Below are 16661 nucleotides of genomic sequence, written 5' to 3' on the forward strand. Positions count from 1 at the left end.
CCAGCCCCGGCTACAGCCCCACCAGCCCCGGCTACAGCCCCACCAGCCCGAGCTACAGCCCCGCCCGGCCGCTCCCCGGGGACCCGCCGCCCGTGCAGCCTGGCCGCCCCAGCAGCGAAGCCGCAGCCCGCGCCGCTGGCGGCGACGGGCGCGCGCAGCCAGCTCCAGCCGCGGGAGATACGAACCCCCAGAGCCCAGGCGGCGCGGCGCGCCCGCCCCCTGGCGGCCCGGGTGCCCTCCCTCCCCCCGGCCAAGCACCATGGCCGCGCGCCCTCGGGCGTTATGGTGAGGAGTTGACAATCGAGGACCGGCGGGGCTACTCTGAGGCCGACAACGACTGGGAGCGCTTTGACCGCGAGGAGAATGACGACCCGCCAGAGCCTGATGAGGACGACGATCCTGACGACGGCTCGCAGCACCATGCCATGCCGATGCATGGAGGGAGCCCCCAGTGGCATGGCGTGGTGGTGTATGATGCTGGCGGCGCGCAACCCATGGACAGGGACAATGCCGATCAGCAGCAGGTGGGTGTTTGGGTTACGCATGCGCACGATCGCCTGTGTGTGGGTGTGCACGCACTCGCGCATGTGTGTGTGTGTGTGTGTGTGTGTGTGTGTGTGTGTGTGTGTGCTCGTGCACCCGGTTGCATGTACACTCCACACATGCGTGTGTGCAGCCTCATTTGCTAAATTGTTGCTGCCGGGAACCAGAGAAAAGGCTGCTTGCAAGTGGATGCTGCGTCTATGTTGCCAGCTCCGCAAGCTGCGAGCATGCAATCTGCACCAAATCTCAAAACCCATCGATAATACAGATTCGCGCTTGGGCTGGCGGGGTGCGTCGCAGCCCGTCACCGCCGCCGGCCGATCGGGCGGCCATGGCTGCCGGCGGGCGCGGCCAGCCGCTCATGGCGCTGGCAACGGCTGGTGGGGCTGGCGAAGGCGGTGGGCAGGCTGCAGAGGAGCGAGCCGTTGGCGGCGAGGTGGATATACCTGTTGAGGAGGATGGGGAGGGGCTGTCGGGCGCTGCCGTGCTAGCTATGGTTGCCAGCAGCCTGGCGGGCCACAAGCGGCCGAGGGAGATGGTGTCGGAGGCCACCCAGACGGCTGGGGACCCCACACAGGCGTGATGTCATTGTCTCACAGGGAGGAAGTGCTGGCTCCCACAAACCACACAATCACACGTACCCAGCACCGATCTGTACCTGCTCCAAGCAACCATGCACACCTGTCGCGCTGCTTCTAGGTCTCCTTTATGCAACAACGCCACCTGCAGCTGCAGGGTGCTGCCTGCACTCGACCTAGCCGAAGCACCTTTTTGTAAGAATCAAGCGCAAACCCATATGGGTGCAGCCTCTGAGCCTCCTCAAGATGTAACTGCTGTTGTTCCGTCCACGCGGCCCTGGCTGCATGTGTGACTGGATGCTGCAAGGCAGCTGGCAGTTTACAACATCCACCTTATTACCAACGAGCAGAGCAAAACACCTTCAAGCCCAGAGCCCTTCAGCAAGGCTGGGCGTTGTGCTCAGGCAACCAAGCTAGATAAGGTGTGCATGTGATTGGAGCCGTCCAGCAACACCCGCAGATTCACGAGGGGAATGAAGATATCGTGCCTGCCCTTGTCCGCCCACCCGATCAGGACAGTAAACGCCGGCGTCGGATAGTACAAGCAGCATGCAAGCGCGCTGACCACCGGTTTCTTGGGGTCTGCAATGACCAGGCGCCCGGTGCGCGTGTGTGAGCGATATCCTGTCGCTGGCAATTCCTCTCTTGCGCTGGGGAAGGGAACCCCGACAAACGCCCACGCGAGCAGGACATGCACCGGCGGGCTTTGTGTGAGGCACGCAACCGGCAAGATGAGCAGACAGACTATTGGTGGGAGCACGTCGGAATCCTCGAGACGGCAACCTCGGTGATGACCACAGCGCACTTGTGTGCATGAAAGGACTGCGGCGCCTGATCAGCTTGAAAGATCTGCCCAGTCGCATGTGTGTGCCATTCGCGCGGTGCCCAACTTTCAGCGTGTGCAAGCCCAGGCTCAATGTACACATGTGTACATTTCAGGGAGAACAGGGTATACCGAGGCCACGGGCAGCAGCAACACCTGCTGATCATGAGTGAGCCCGCAGCCGCCATCACGTTGCGCATGCTTGCAAGGATTGACCACACAGCTGACCCGTGCTTGAACCTGAAACAGCAAAGCAGCACAGGAAATCTCCTGGGCTGCGGAGGGCGAAAGAGCACCGTAAAATCGGTCGCAGCCTGTGGAACTCCCCCTCCCTTGGAACCTTGGTGGCAGAAAAGATCGCCGCAGCAGGGGGGCGTTCACCAGCCTGCTGCGTGCCCTAGGTATTAAGGATGCGGGGATCCAGCAAGAAAAGAAGCTCACATTGGTCAGGGCGTATTAATAGGCGGTGCAGACTTGATGTCTGCGCCCATCACCACCTCAATGATGTCACAGGCACACAGGCACAGACACAGACACAGACACAGACACGGGCTTGCCTTTGCCGCCGGTGTATCACTTGCTTTTGAGATACGGCAGCGTTGAGCAGCATACTCACGCCTGCACGTTCAACACCAATGTGCCATCGCTGCAATCGCAGCCGATAAAGCGGGAGCAGGCCAGCTGCCTTGCCCCGAGCCGTTCTTTTGTGGTGGTTTTCTTAGGCACGATGCGCGACGCAACCCGCACAATGTGCTTGGCAAGCACACCCTGGGCCCATTGACCTGGTGCACAGCTAAACGGAGTGGCAAGTGCGATGGACCCTTGCACAGCAAAGCCAAAGGCGGCAGCAGCAGGGCGCATCTTTCTTTGGCAGGGTGGCGCATTCGTTCAAGGCAGAGTGGGTCGTCTTAGTGTGCCTGGCAAAGCCAGGTGGAACAGGGCCGCGCACAACAGGGCCGCGTGAAACAGGGCCCGGGTGCAAGTTGAAGTCTATGGCCTCGCCCAAATCTTTCAGCGTGCGCTGGCTGGCCAGCGCCACCGCCGATTGCCTCGTATTTCGCCTTGTAGGCACCCAAATGTCACAACTGCCATGGTTATTTGAGTAGGTCGCGTCGTTCTCATCACGCCCCTAGGATGACCAGCTCTGCTGTCGCCGCTGCGGCCTGTTGGTCAGGGCCGCTGTCCTTGCGTTGACAGCCGCCGGCTGTGCTGACGTGGGGAAAGCCGGCCGCGACCTCGTCGAGCTGGTTGCTGTCGCTGCAGCACTGCGGTGTCGTTGCATTAGCAGTGTGGGCAGTGTGGGTCGATTGATGAAAGAGGAGCGGGCACGCAAGCTTCGAGCAGCAACCAGGCTTATGTGCACTCTTCTTGCAGGATTTCGGTGGTCGCAGCCATTTGTAGAGTTTGGTTCCGGCATGAAGACCAGCGAGGCATCCTTTAAATACCACCACACCACCACTGGATGCACTCCGGCGAAAACCCTGCCTTGTGCACGTGTTGCCTCCAGCACCTCCCCAGGCAGGTGCACAAGCCACACACACACCTGGATGATGCTCTCCGCGGCCGACCACGCCTGCGCCGCCGCGCACCGCACCAGCAGCGCCCTCAGCGCCTCGGCGGGCAGGCGCGCGCCCCCCTCCATCGCGCCGCGCAGCAGCCGGGGCGCGAGGTCCCACGCGCCCTGCGCCGCGGCGGCCTGCAGCGCGCGGCCGAGGGTCGGCTCGTCCATTGGCCAGCGGCGCTCGGCCAGAGTGAGGGCGAGGCGCAGCACCATGGCGTCGGCGCCGCAGGCGCCAAAAGCGGTTACGATCTGGTGGGGTTGCGTATTGTTTGACAGCAGGAGGGATTTAGAGGGCCTTGAAGGTTGCAAAGGGCAGGGTGCATTGCGATTGAGCAAGGTGACGGCAACACTGATTTCTTGTTGGCCCTGTGAAATGTGCAGCACAATGATGTTGTGCCCAACCGCCACGGCGCAGCGGCACGGGGCAGCACTCCCGGCGCCTTTGCCAGTGAACCAAGTCTGTGTGCCTGCCGCCACTGGCAGGGGGGCCGAAGGAGACACTCAGGGCCGGAGGTGGCCCCGGGCTCCACGCGTTAATCTATCCCCTGCTGCCACCCCTGTATCCCAGGACACTTGCAAGCCTCGCCTCCAACCGCACCTGCCACGTACCCCTGCTCAACAATCACGCACCTACCCCGCACACCTCCCGCCCCCCCCCCCCCACTGGCCATGACCAGGCTATTTGACACAAACTCTCGCCCCAACCGTTGGGTCAGCTCGTGTTGGGTCAGTGACTGACCCAACACGAGCGCATCCCTTCAATTTCGTCCCCTCCCTGTCACCGAATTCTTTGAACCCTGAACTGCAATGCAAATAACACCTCAAACCCCAAATGCACGCGCAGCCGCCCACCACGCCGTAGAGTGGTGTGTCAGCGGCCACCCCTTGTTCCAGCATGAGTGAGTACAGGTCAGCAGCCCTGGGATGTGGTTGGGGGTTGAAGGGTGGGCAGGGGTGGGGGATAAGGTGTGCATAAATTCTGTTGTGACAGAGCGCCCTCGGAGGGCGGGGATACAGGGGCTTTGACTGGTGAAGTTATGCAAGTTTCCAGTGGCATGCAAAGCTGGCAACAATAAGGGCCCAGGTCCCGCATCATGCAGCGCCGTCCTGCGTCCTGGGTGGCTGGGGCAGCGTCATGCAGCGTCACAGCCACTTTCCATGGGCGCTGGATCCCGAGACGCACACACCTGGTGCACACACTCGCTCGTTCTGCGTCGCTGGCAGCATTTGCGGCCGCGTCCGTCAGCGCCCTGCAAGTACACCAGGAGGGGTGCTGAAACTCGACATAGGTACCACCTGACTAAACACGCTCGAGGAGCGAGGGGTGGCACCGGCACGCCAACAACGGCGTTTTTTGGTGTACAGAGGTGCATTGACGCTGTGTGGCGGACAGCTTGCTGTCAGCCAGGCAGCCAGTCAGGAATGATGCCAAGATCCTGCAAGGCAGTGATGCTTAAGTGTCAAACCGATTGTTTCCACCGCACCTGAATAAGGGAGCGTACGTGGCCGCGCTGGGCGGAGCGCCACTGCTGGGGGCGCCCATGTGCCTCAGGACACCCCCGACACGCTGCCAGTCCCCGGCACGCGCGTGCGCGGCGGCGAGGGCGGAGAGGGTGGCTTGATTTGGGGCCAGGTTTGAGGCCACCAGGTCGTCAAACAGGTCCAGGGCCTGCCAGTGGGGGTGGCATTGGGTGGGGCCGCAGATGGGCAAAGTACTGCAGCGAGTTGCAAAGCTGGACGACTGGCGCGCTCGCGCATCTGAGCGTGGCGGAAGCATGCATTTGTTGCCGGGCAGCCCACCATGCTGACGTGGCCCGAGTCACTGCAGCCCGCGATGAGCAGGTTGAAGGTGGCGGTGTTCGGCTTGATGCTGCCCCCGCACGCCTTCATGCCGGCAAAAACCTGCATGGCGGTCGGCCAGTCGCCCTGCAAAATAGGCACGGGGTAGCAGGGGGCGAGGTGAGGTGAGGTCGGCGCGACGTGATGTGTGGAGTGATGAGCGGACTGATACCAAAGGCAGAGTGGACCCTCGTGAGGCTGTGAGGAGCACGCAGGCCGGTCCTGCGGGCCCAGCCACCGCAGACGTAGCCACCTGTCAAGTGACGTTTGCTCCGGCCCGCCCCTCGCAACTTGGCAGTCAAGCAACACCCACGCGTGCGCGCGCGCACGCACGCATGCACTCTCTCTCTGGGCCTGCATGCATGACTGCACGCGGGCATGCAGACGCACGCACACGCACGCTCACACGCGCGCACGCGCTGACTCACCAGCTTGAGGAGCGCCCCCAGATACGTGTTGGCGCAGCCCACGTGCACGGGCAGCCCCGACGCCTGCAGCCACGCCCAAGTCTGCACCACACGCCCCCAGGCGCCGACCTCTGACGCCAGGGTCAGCAGCGCGCCAAACGTGGCCGCGGTGGGCTCGATACCACGGGAGAGCATGTCATGGTACAGCTGGGGGGGGTAAGGGTTGGGGTGTTGAAGGATTCGTTGCCATGAGGGTTGCATGCTCAGGTGTCAAAGAGCTTTTCTGACAGCGAGAATTCTTACACCAAAGCGCGTGCTCGCAAGGCTTGCCGCGGTTTAAAGCAGAGCAAGAGGCTTCAAGGGGTCGAGGCGCGGGGCGGGGCAGCGCGCATCTCAGCCAGTCTTGTGACCTTCAGCCCTGAGCTCACCTCGAAGGCGACGTCGGCCTGATGGGCGCTGCCGGCCGCCTTGATGGCGGTGTTGTAGCTGCCGGGGTCGGTGGGGGGGGTGCGAATTGTTTGGAGCGGAGGTGTTGAAGAAAACAACGATCTCAGGGAGGGGGGGCGGTAAGAGGCCAGCGGGTGCGTGGCGGTGCACCTCAACCCGTTCACCAAGCTGGGCGCTGCGCCAATTCGATGCCAATTGCAGTCTGCAGTAAACGCACCTGACGATGTCCGGGGTGAGCTCGCCGCCACACGCCCACATGCCGGCTAGCAGCGCCAGGGCGCGCCGCCACTGCGCCGGCGTCGCGCGCGCGTACGACGCCAGCAGCGCGTTGCAGCACACGCGGTTGGGGGACGCCTTCTTGGTGCTGAGGCTGCCGGCACGCGTCAGGCCGCAGCCGCTGCCGGCACGTGTGAGAGCGGCGCCAAAGCCTGCGGCGCCGACGCCGTTGGCGGGGCCGCGCACTGCGCCGGCGCCGGCGTCAAACAGGGCGAATGCAGAGGGGAGACATGCGCCCGAGGACGCAGCGGCGCGGCCATCTGCTCCTGCCACAGTCGCCTCGGGGGAGGCCGGCCATCCAGGACTGACGCGCTGCGCATCAAGTGCCGCCCGTGGCGGCGAGGGCGTGACGACCTTGTCCGGGTCCTCGGCAGCGGCAGCCCCGTGGCCGTTCTGGTCGCGGCCGCGAGCGCCGTCATCGCTGGGCGTGCCAGGCGCAAGCGGCGGGGAGCCGCCAGGGCACCTCTGCGTCGGAGGGCTCCCGGGCGCCGCGCCCAGCGCCGGGGCGGCGGGCGCCAGCAGGCCCGGAGGCGGGGGGCCGCGTGGCGCCGCGACCAGGCCGGCCGCAAGCTCCTCGGCCGGCGGCAGGGCCGACCCGACTGCGGGCGCGCCGCAGTTGCCGCCGCCGCCGCCGCCGCTGAGCGCATCGAGGGCCGCCAGGCTGAACGCGCCCTGCATGGACGCGGCCGCGATGGAGCCAGCGCCGCAGGGCGTGTCGTCCATCCCTTCGAGCAGGGGCGCCAGGGAAGCATCGGCGCAGTACATGTGCTTGAACACCTGCAGGGTCGCCCGCGATGACGAATGATGGCGGTGGTGGGTGCGTATTTTTTTGGGTGATCAGCTTGGGAGTGCCCGCTTTGCACAGGGTGATCAACAGGTTCATTCAGGCTTTGAATGTGTCGACATACTCGAGGGTGATGTGGGGGGCATTTGAGGCAGCAAACAGCACCCGTCTCGCAGGGACAGATTTCGGCTCACAGCTGTGGTAGATTTGTTCGAGGGAGGGGCGAGGACAAGGGGTGATGCGAAGCGCCATAGCTCAGGGTGCGATGGTGCAGCAGGCGCAGGCTTGCGGTCACTCAGCATCCAGGCCAAGACACACGCTGGTGTTTGATCCCGCGGCTTTAAGACAAACCCGGCTCCGCGCCCCCCTCGCTGCCTCCCCACCTGCTCGGCCATCTGCCACTGGCCGCCCTTGTCAAGCGCCGTGATGAGCGAGCAGCACGTCACTGCGTCGCACTCGACACCCTCCTGCGGCACACCAAGTCGTCCCACACAAAACGAGCGGGAGTTCGGCAAATTAGCCACACAACGGACTGCCCGTGTTCGCCTCGCATAAGAAAACAGCGCGGCCACTCGAGGTCTGTCGAGACGGACGAGGCTGCACACAAACGCCCGCGCACAGGCGTCGCGCAGCCTTGCGCTCGCGACGACGAGTGCGCCGCTGCGCGCATTGTATCCCTGGCCGGCGCACCTGGACCATGTGGTTGAACACGTGGATGGCCAGCCCCCACTGGCGGCCCTTGGACAGCGCAGAGATCAGGGCGGAGTAGGTGATTGCGTCCCTTTGAATAGGAGGGGCGAGGGCGGCGGTGAGGCGGTCAGGAGGTGAGGTGGTCGGTGAGGGATGCGTGGGAGGGCGGCGGGGTGACTAAGAATGGGGGTGCAAGTGAGGCAGGCGACTCACAAGAGTGGAGTGTGGTTCTGCGCACCAGGACAGAGCTACTCGGGCATGGTCCTTCCAGACTCAGCTGAGCATCTGCCTGGCAAAGCCCTGTGTCATTTGTGTGGATGGCGCCTGTGCGCGCCATTGCAAACAACCACACAACCCGAAACCATCAACCCTAGACCCTACAGCATGCACAGCCACAAATACAAGCTGGCGCACAGCAACCCACCCGCAAGCAGAAACTCATGCGCTGCCGCTGGCAGACAGCAGTGCACCCGTGCCCGCGCAACGGCGTGCCCAGAGGCGTGCGAACCTGGCCATTCCAACATCCGCCATGCGCCTGAACAGCTCCAGCGCAGCCTCCCACTGGCCGCCCTTGTCGCACGAGCTGATGGCCGCGTTGGTGATGGTCGTGTCCGGCCGCACGCCCACCGCGTCCAGCGACTGGTAGACTTCCAGCGCCTTGGCCCAGTGGCCCTCCTTGGTCAGGTTTGACACCAGCTTGGTCAGGCCTGGGGGTTGTGTGCGCAGACGCGAGGGCGTCGGAATAGGGTGGTGACGAGTTCAGAGGATGGGGTTGGTGGTGGGTGCTCGACTTGACGGGAGCAATGTGGCATGCAGACACAGCGCCTGTTTGGATGGGTGAAGGGGCCGGTCGGCGGCCTCGTTGGGGCGCCATTGAATGAGGCAAGGCTGAAGGTTCGGACCGCTGCTGGAAAGCTGACAGTGCGGGGGTCCTTGAGGGAAGGGTTGTTCCAGGCTGGGCGCGGCACGCCCGGCTGCGCAAGCACCCGCGCGGCACTCACCGGGCAGGCGGGGCTTGAACGTGCATGCGGTCAGCACGCGGCGCACGTCGCCAGTACCGGCCTGGACGTGACCCAACATGGTGGCCAGGCTGCGGGGGTGGGGGCGGTGCGGGCGTGGGCAAGTGGGCGAAGGCAATTGGTGGTGTTGGCATAGCCGGTCGGCCTGAGTGGTTGATGATACCGGATGGGAGTGACGCAAGCACGGCCTGGAACCCACAGTCTCAGCCAGCCAAACGAGAGCATCACGGTGCCGAGGATCTCCATTGCGCAGGCAGAATCCGTCAAGCAGCGGCGGATGTGAAACACTGCATGCTGGACTGTTGCTTGTAAATCAATCACTGCACCTCCAAACGTGCAAAGTTACCTCTTCATGTCAAAGACCGGGCAGACAGCCGTGCAGCCCCCCGCCGCGTCCAGCCGCGCCCTCAGCGGCTGCTGCGGAGGCGACCCCGCCCCGCCGCGGACGCCGCCGGGCTGCTGCTGCTGCTGCAGCTGCACGCGCGGCACGCAGGGCTGATGGGTCTTGAAGTATAACTGCTGCTGCGGGGGGTGGTTGTGGACGAAGCCACCCTGGGCAGCGGCGAGGGCCGCGACATCGGCGCTGACGCTCCGGTGGAGAGCCGGCGACGCCGCGGCGCCGTGCGGCGACGATCCGCAGCCGAAGCCGGGTGAGAGCGCCGAGCCCGGACGAGGGAGCGCCGCGGGGCCGCCGCCGCCAAAACCAGCGCCCGCGGGGCTGCCGAGGCGGCCGCCGCCGGCCGCGTAAGCCGCCGCGCCGCCGGGCGCAGAGCGCCCGACCGCCGCCGCAGAGGTCGCGCCGTAGGGCGACGGCGGCCCTCGCAGGATCGGGCGGGGCGGCGGGTGCGCCGGGCTGCCGCGCTCGCTGCCGGCGGCGCCCAGTGAGAGGGAGCCAAAGTCTGGGAGGGCTGCTGACGCCGAGAACAGCAGGGGCTGGCTGCCAAAGGGGCTGCTGGCACCGAGCTGGGCCCCAAGCAGCGCTGGCCCCTGGGAGGTTGCAGCGGTGGTCGGGGACGACCCGTACGCGCCGCCCTGCCAGCCGCAGGAGCCGAAGGGCTGCAGCAGGGTGCCACCCGTGGGCGGCGACGCAAACGCGGCCGCCGCGGTGGCGGCAGCACTGGCCGCGGCGAAAGGGGAGGCGGCCGAGGTCGCGGCGGCGTGGGGTGCCATGGGGGGTTGCGTTGGGGGCTGGGGACGGTTGCTTGTTGAGGCGGCGCAGACCAGCCTGTGAGCGAGGCGTGGTTACAGGGGTGTCCAAGAAGTGTGGTTGCTGGTCAGGGTTTCCTGTCGTCAGCGTGGCCTGCTTGTTGGATTGGGGAGTTGGCTTGTCATCGCGGCAGTTGAGTGTGTGGCTGTTTGCCACAACCCACATTTGATGTTCAGAGGGCGCGGCGCACGCGGTCGGTGCGCCGCCGCGGCCTTGGGAGCCCCAGTTTCGATCAACCCTTGGGAACATGCATGCTTGGCAGTGGGCAATGCAGCGCGGCCCTGTAGGCACGGTTCGCACCCTAGTCTCTCGAGGGCCCTGCGTTCTTGTGGTGCGTCGTGGTGCAGCGCGACGCGGGGATCCTCCACGGGGTCTGAGGGGTCCGGTTCACGCTGTGCTATACTGATACATCATGGAACTTTGAGATACTGGGCAATAGTGGCTGAAAGAAGGGTGCTCGACGCCGTTGTGTCGCGTTCAGTTGAGCGGCGACGTTGAGTGATTTTGAGGTCTCCGGACCGCCTCGAAGGGCAAATTGCAACTAAACGGGCTGATATGAAAGTCCACGCATCATCAGGGGGCGCTTGGCGACCCCAGGTCTGCCCCAGGTTGTCCGAGAATGCGCAACAGATCTCCGCAGAGAACTCACTGGGCCCCCATAGCAGCCAGAGAACAGTCGAAAGCGGTGTCATCACGACAGGGGTGCCGCAGTGCTGCGTGGCCTGCACCACAGGACGCTGGCAGGGGGCGGCAGCAGCGTGCCCACAGCGACCCGAGGTGCTCCCGCTGCTGCTCAGCCAGCCTGCCATGGCTGCCCCATGTTCATGCCATGGTACAATGACCAGAGAGTTACAGCCAGGGGGCGCCCGCAAGCCGTCACGCCCATTCCCGCGGCTGCCGCAGCACGTCCAGCAGCCGCGCCTCGTCAGACCCCTCGTCCGGCCGTACGTCGTACTTCCATGCGATCAGCGGCGGCGCGGACACCATGATGCTCTCCACGCGGCCGCCGTCCAGCCCGAACTTGACGCCGCGATCGTAGAGCAGGTTGAACTCCAGGTAGCGCCCGCGCCTGCCACGGTCGGGTCGGCAGATGGCAGTTGGTTTGTGGCCGCGCAGCGGCGCCAGGCAGAGATGCGGCCTGATGAATATGATGATGCATGCCCGGCCAAGACATCAAGTGCATCTCTTGCCAATTGCCAATTACTTTGAAGCAGCAAAGCAATAATGCTGTGCGCGCAAGGTATATGTATGTGTGTGGGGTGGACTGCGGGCATGCGCGCACTCCCGCCGCCCCTCGGACGCTTGCGTTAACACACCTGGTGAGCTGCCATTGCCGCTGGCTGTCAGTGTAGGGCAGGCGTCGCCGCCGCTCCGCGATGGCGCGCCAGCTGGGAAGAATGTTGTCCCCCACATCCCTCACAAACGCCTGCAGAGGCCCAGAGCAGCGGGTGAAGGTGTGCAGCACCTAGGTTCGCAAAAACAACCGGACCCTTGGATTGGGGATGACACCAGGATCAATCATCGAACCGTACTGCCTCGCCACCAGCCATATGCCGGTATGGATGTCTCTGCCACCCTGTTTGCGGGCAGGGTTCCCTGGGACCCCCACAGCGCTCCGCCGCACCGCACCTCTGCATCATAGCCGGCCTCCCCTGTGGCGATGTCGTCGAAAAACAGGCCCCCGATGCCGCGGTGCTCCTTGCGGCATGGGATGTAAAAGTACCTGGGATGAGAGTCGCGGTGCACATGTGAGCGCTTCTGTTAACCTGTTTGCTGCCCTTTGCCGCTTGCGGGCCGGCCGGGCCGGGCCGCCACCCCTTGGCTCAAAGCACGGGGTTATGGCTGGCAATGCGCCAAACACATGTGGCATCACATGCGCTGAGCGGGTTGTCAGGCGGTAACCCCTGTCCAGACGCATCCTGCTGGCAGGTGGGCGGCACACACGCGCCCACCGTCGCATGGGCCATCGGCCCCAGGCTTTGCCTCTGTAAGGCTTGCCAAGTGCACCCTCTCCGCAAGAGCAGCCAGCGCGCGCCCCGCCACGCGCTCTCACTTGTCACACCAGGCCTTGAAGTCGGGGTACACGTGGGGCGCATACTTGTCACACACGGCCTTCCAGTGGGCGTGGAACTCTGCTGCATCCTCCTCAAACAGGTAGCTTGGCGTCAAGTCGCAGCCGCCGCCAAACCAGGCGTTGCCGGCAACCTGGGGGGTCGTCGAGGTGAGGTCGCAGAAGGTATAAGTGGAGCAGGTGTGGGAGTGGGCCAGGTGGAAAAGAAGGAGCTGTCAGGGGCCACAGCTGCCCTGCAGCGGCGGCTGGGCGGCGCCGTCCAGGGCCCTGACATGCGCGCGCCGCGTTTGTGGTTGTCACCTGGAAGAGGCGCACGTCTGCCCGCAGTGTCGGGACCAGGGGGTGCGCTGCGTGGAACACGAGGGACATGGCCGCGGCGCTGTACGGCTGGCCGCCCTTGGGGTCGATGTCGGCGCGGCCGCGGGAGCTCATGGCCTGGGCCGGCAAGGCGGCGGGTGGGGACATGAGGGAGCGCGGCGCGGCAGCGCGCGGCCAGCGTGGCGGCAGGCAATACGAAGGTGTAATGCTGGGGCCAGCCGCCACAACTCACCACTGTTTTGGAACAATCAAATGAGGAAAGGCCTATCACTCTGCCGTGTTACAAGCTGTCTGATCCAGACCAACCGGTGGCACGATGGCGGTAATGCCGAACGAAACCTGCCCGCCAGCAGCCCACCTGCGCGCGCTGTGGGGACAGCTGCCCGTGGATGATGCTTATGTTGGCTGCCGCCTTCTCCAGCAGGTCGCCCCCCTCCAGCACGCAGGTGATGCCATAGCCTGAGGGGCAGCGTTGGTGAGGCGAATGGGGTGTGAGATCAGAGTGGTGGGGCCATTGGGCCTGCCCGGTCAACTCAGCATAATCTACACCCACGGTGGGCAGGTTATCGCAGCTCAATTATGTGGAAGTGCACACACTTACAGCCGCGGTCCAATCACAGCCGCGGTCCAATCACATGGACATAGCAATCAACAGTGTAGGCACAAGCACAAGCCCAGATATACCCACAAACCACCCTCACCAGCATTGTCACTGCCGCGAGACCACCTGTCGCGCAAAAACTTCCTGCCGCTGCCGTCCAGCTGCTCTGCCTCGGTTAGGATGCGCTCCTGAAGGTCCAGCACATACTTCTCAAAGCCCTTGAAGTCCTCGTCGCTGCCGATTGCCGTTGCGGCTGCATCCTGCGCCACAGCTGTCGGGGTACTGGCGGGGCGGCGCCGCAGCATGCGCGCGCTGGGCGTGGCGTGGAGAGCTGTGCCACGTACATTGACACTGAGATTGCGGTGTGATGTCGTGACCAACATCTCTACTGTTTGCGGACACCCTGACCGCTCTCAGAGATGGCCGGGAGATCCGAACAGGGTGGTGTAAAGGCCACGGAAGGAGGATGGTCGTGATATCTGACACGTCATTCATGCCAAGTGGCGTGCAACGTGCCAAACTGCACTGAGAGGGTCAGTCACCCCCTCAATGACTGCGAGTGACACCTGCTGACAAAGAGTGGGCAACGCTGCTGCAACAACGGCGTTTTGGTGAACCGTCGAGCACACACTACTGTCAATAGATTTAGCTTGTGATCGACAGGACCTCACCACGCCAAAGTTGCAACACGCGGCTCTGTTGTACGCGTCGCCGAGGTCAACAAAAGGGTGATATTATTTGCACGAATAACATAGATCAAGCGTAGCGCACGCCGAAGCTTAGTCTGCTCGCCACCGCCGACGACGGCAGCCGCCTCAGAGCAGCGGCGTGCTGCACTGCGGCAATTCGCGCAGAGCCACGTCTGCTTCCAGCCGGCGAGCTTGCAGAATATAGCAGGAGTTTTGCGGCTGACTGCTACCTTGTTAACAGTGGCTTGACTGTCTTGCAAAAGGCAGGACCTGCAGCGGACCTGCGCCGGCGTTCGCGAACGTGGCAGTGGCATCAGCGACGGCTGCGTGCGCGTTCAGTGCCGACGAGCTGCAAGCGGGCTTCAACTGAAAGCAGCAGCATCAGGAGTAGCAGCAGCACCCACCTGGCAAGATGGGGCGGTCGCGGCGGCGCATGAAGAAGACAGCGGCGAAAGTCAAGGTGTGCAGGAGTTGCCCGTCGCAGGACGGGCAGGCGCGCTGGTCCTGCTTGCCAATGCGTGCGACTGCACACGCGCCAGCTTGTCCACAACAAATGGCCCTTCGAAGACACTGCTCCTTGCGGCGGCTGACCCTCCCAGGTGGGCGTTGTGAAACGCAAGAAGAACCAGAAGGCAAAGCTGCCCAAGGAGCTGACGGAGGCGCGGCCAGACGTGGAGAAGCGGCTGCAGCAAAAGTGCGCGGCAGGCCGGAGGCCAGCGGGGTTGGGCATGGGGATGGGAAGGGGCTTGCAGAACGCAGCTGCGCTGAGCCGATTGCACGTCTCGAGCATCGCACCTGTCAGCTCTGCTACATGGAGGCGTCACACTCAGCTTTGGCGCATGCCTCAGCAAGCCGTGGCAGGCAGTGCACCCCCGCTCTTAGGCGCCCTCGCGCACTACGCTTGTCTCTTACACGCCCTGCGTACTCGTTTGCCAAGCCCAGGCCGGAGTGGGAGGAGGAGGCCACGCTGACGACCAACTACGCGGCCAACCAGTTCGTGCTCGACCCCAATGAGGGCTTTGGGCGCAACCTACGGCCGGCCCCGCTCAAGAGCAAGGAGGAGCGCGAGGCGGAGGACGGAGAGACCTTCTCGGACGATGACGGTGCGCTTGCGGGTTTAAGCTGTGGGTTGGGTGGTGGAGGGCTCGAGCGGGCAAGCAGGGGTGTGTGTGGTGGTGATGGAGGCATGGGACCACAAGATCATCGTTGTCACGTCAAGTTTATACCGCAGTGTAATGGTGTTGAGAAAGTCCGCGGAATCGACGTATGTGTGCGTGTGTGTGCATGTGCGTGTGTGTGTGTGTGTGTGTGTGTGTGTGCACTAGCGCGAGGTGCAGACAGGGGTTCACAGGCTGTTTGGGGGGCTCGCATGCGCCCAGCCGCGGCATCCTCAGCGCGCGCCAGGCTGGCGCCTGCCACTTGCGCGCAGCCTCAAAACTTTTCCCACTCCGCTTGCAGAGATACGGGCGGCCACGGGCAACATCCGCAAGACGGGCAAGGCCGCGCCCCAGCCCCTGACGGCGCACCAAAAGCAGATCGTGCAGCGGCTCATTGACGCGCACGGGGAGGATGTGAAGGTGGGAGGGGCGGTCCTGTTGCCAAGAGCATGGGGTTTCTCCTGCTCACTCCCTGTCAATATGTGCTAGTGCACACTTCAGCCGCTTGCTCTCCTCTTTCTTGCTTTCGCTCCGCCCGTCGCTCTCTGCACACATCCACTCTTCCCTCTTTCAAATCTAAAATACCCTACTCCCTTCACCCCGTGGATTTGTGGTACACCCATGTGAGCTTACAGGCCTGGTTCCGCGACACCAAGCTCAACCGAATGCAGCACTCTGAGGGAAAGCTGCGTGAGCTGCTCGAGTCGTTCAAGTTCCACTCAAAGCGGCCAGAGGGCGACCGCCACGATTTCAGAGCGCCGCGGAAGCCGTTCAAAAGGCTGTGAGCGCTTTAGGTAGCGAGGGGTTTGTGGGCTTGAGGTTTGTGCAAACCTAACTTTATAACTTACCCAGTTCTAATCGTTGGACAATGCGTTGATGCGGTTTGAATTCAACATAACAGCAGCTGCACCGTGGCTGTAATCTTACACGGTGCGTCGTCTTGAAGCATCTGGTATGTGAGGGAGCGTAGTTGCACAGCGGTGCAGGCAGCTGCACACCATTCTGTGCAGGTACTGTAGTGTTCTTGCTTGAATGTGTCATCCATGCTCTGGTCATGCTGACTCGCACCCTCAATATTACGACAAGTGGGGGCAGCTGTCAGGTATCAACTGCTTTCAAAAACCATGGAGTGCTCTAGAGTTCGGGGGCAAGCAACCCATGCATAAGGCAAGGCTTCAAGCATGATCCTTTCACGGCGATGCACATCAGTTTGCAATGCACCGCTTGTCTGCAGCATGGACACAATCCACCGACGACGGCTGACCTTGGAGTGGGCACTGCAGGGGTGCGGAACCCGCACAACAACAGCCCTTGATGTGCTGCTCCAACGTTCAGTGATTCGGATGTGGTGTGTTACTTTCGATATATGTTCTGATATGTTCTGATGATATTGTAGGCGCCCCTTGTATACTTGTGACGACGGCGTTTGACGTTTGGGGTAGTCGCCGGCACAAAGGGCTCCTCGCCCTCGGACCCGGCCTGCTGGCCGACTTAAGGGCTGCAAATCAATTTGCAAGCAGCCAGTCGGGGTTCAGGCCATTCGCGCGGCGCGGTTCCAAGCCAGATCGCCAACGGGACGCTCAGCAGCCTTGAAGGCATCAGGCACACACGGAGCTCTTTTTTAGATTGTAGTGACTGGGACGGCGAAGGC

At 63.5% G+C, this 16661-nt stretch overlaps 4 protein-coding genes across 4 annotated transcripts; 2 read left to right on the forward strand and 2 right to left on the reverse strand.

Moving 5' to 3' along the window:
* Positions 1 to 811: 811 nt before the first annotated feature.
* MNEG_1698 (hypothetical protein) lies at positions 812 to 1126 on the forward strand (the record flags this gene model as incomplete). The annotated part of the gene is made up of 1 exon (XM_014049818.1): positions 812 to 1126. A coding segment is annotated over one exon (315 nt), but the record flags the coding sequence as incomplete, so codon positions are not given.
* Positions 1127 to 3065: 1939 nt separating this feature from the next.
* Positions 3066 to 10137, reverse strand: MNEG_1699 (Pentatricopeptide repeat-containing protein; the record flags this gene model as incomplete). The annotated part of the gene is made up of 14 exons (XM_014049819.1): positions 3066 to 3209; positions 3488 to 3754; positions 4358 to 4424; positions 4693 to 4755; positions 4990 to 5174; positions 5306 to 5431; positions 5773 to 5958; positions 6180 to 6237; positions 6416 to 7251; positions 7642 to 7725; positions 7949 to 8039; positions 8457 to 8655; positions 8950 to 9038; positions 9314 to 10137. 14 exons carry the CDS (start codon positions 10135 to 10137, stop codon positions 3066 to 3068), a joined length of 3219 nt encoding a protein of 1072 aa, XP_013905273.1.
* A 913-nt stretch (positions 10138 to 11050) lies between these two features.
* On the reverse strand, positions 11051 to 13469 carry MNEG_1700 (coproporphyrinogen III oxidase; the record flags this gene model as incomplete). The annotated part of the gene is made up of 7 exons (XM_014049820.1): positions 11051 to 11243; positions 11491 to 11600; positions 11804 to 11897; positions 12228 to 12379; positions 12546 to 12680; positions 12922 to 13022; positions 13265 to 13469. The coding sequence occupies 7 exons, from the start codon at positions 13467 to 13469 to the stop codon at positions 11051 to 11053; spliced, it is 990 nt and encodes a 329-aa protein (XP_013905274.1).
* Positions 13470 to 14265: 796 nt separating this feature from the next.
* MNEG_1701 (hypothetical protein) lies at positions 14266 to 15795 on the forward strand (the record flags this gene model as incomplete). The annotated part of the gene is made up of 5 exons (XM_014049821.1): positions 14266 to 14313; positions 14453 to 14547; positions 14796 to 14956; positions 15312 to 15430; positions 15646 to 15795. The coding sequence occupies 5 exons, from the start codon at positions 14266 to 14268 to the stop codon at positions 15793 to 15795; spliced, it is 573 nt and encodes a 190-aa protein (XP_013905275.1).
* Between the last annotated feature and the right edge of the window lie 866 nt (positions 15796 to 16661).

This window comes from Monoraphidium neglectum (genome assembly GCF_000611645.1).
Source record: "Monoraphidium neglectum strain SAG 48.87 unplaced genomic scaffold scaffold00176, whole genome shotgun sequence".
NCBI lineage: Eukaryota > Viridiplantae > Chlorophyta > Chlorophyceae > Sphaeropleales > Selenastraceae > Monoraphidium > Monoraphidium neglectum.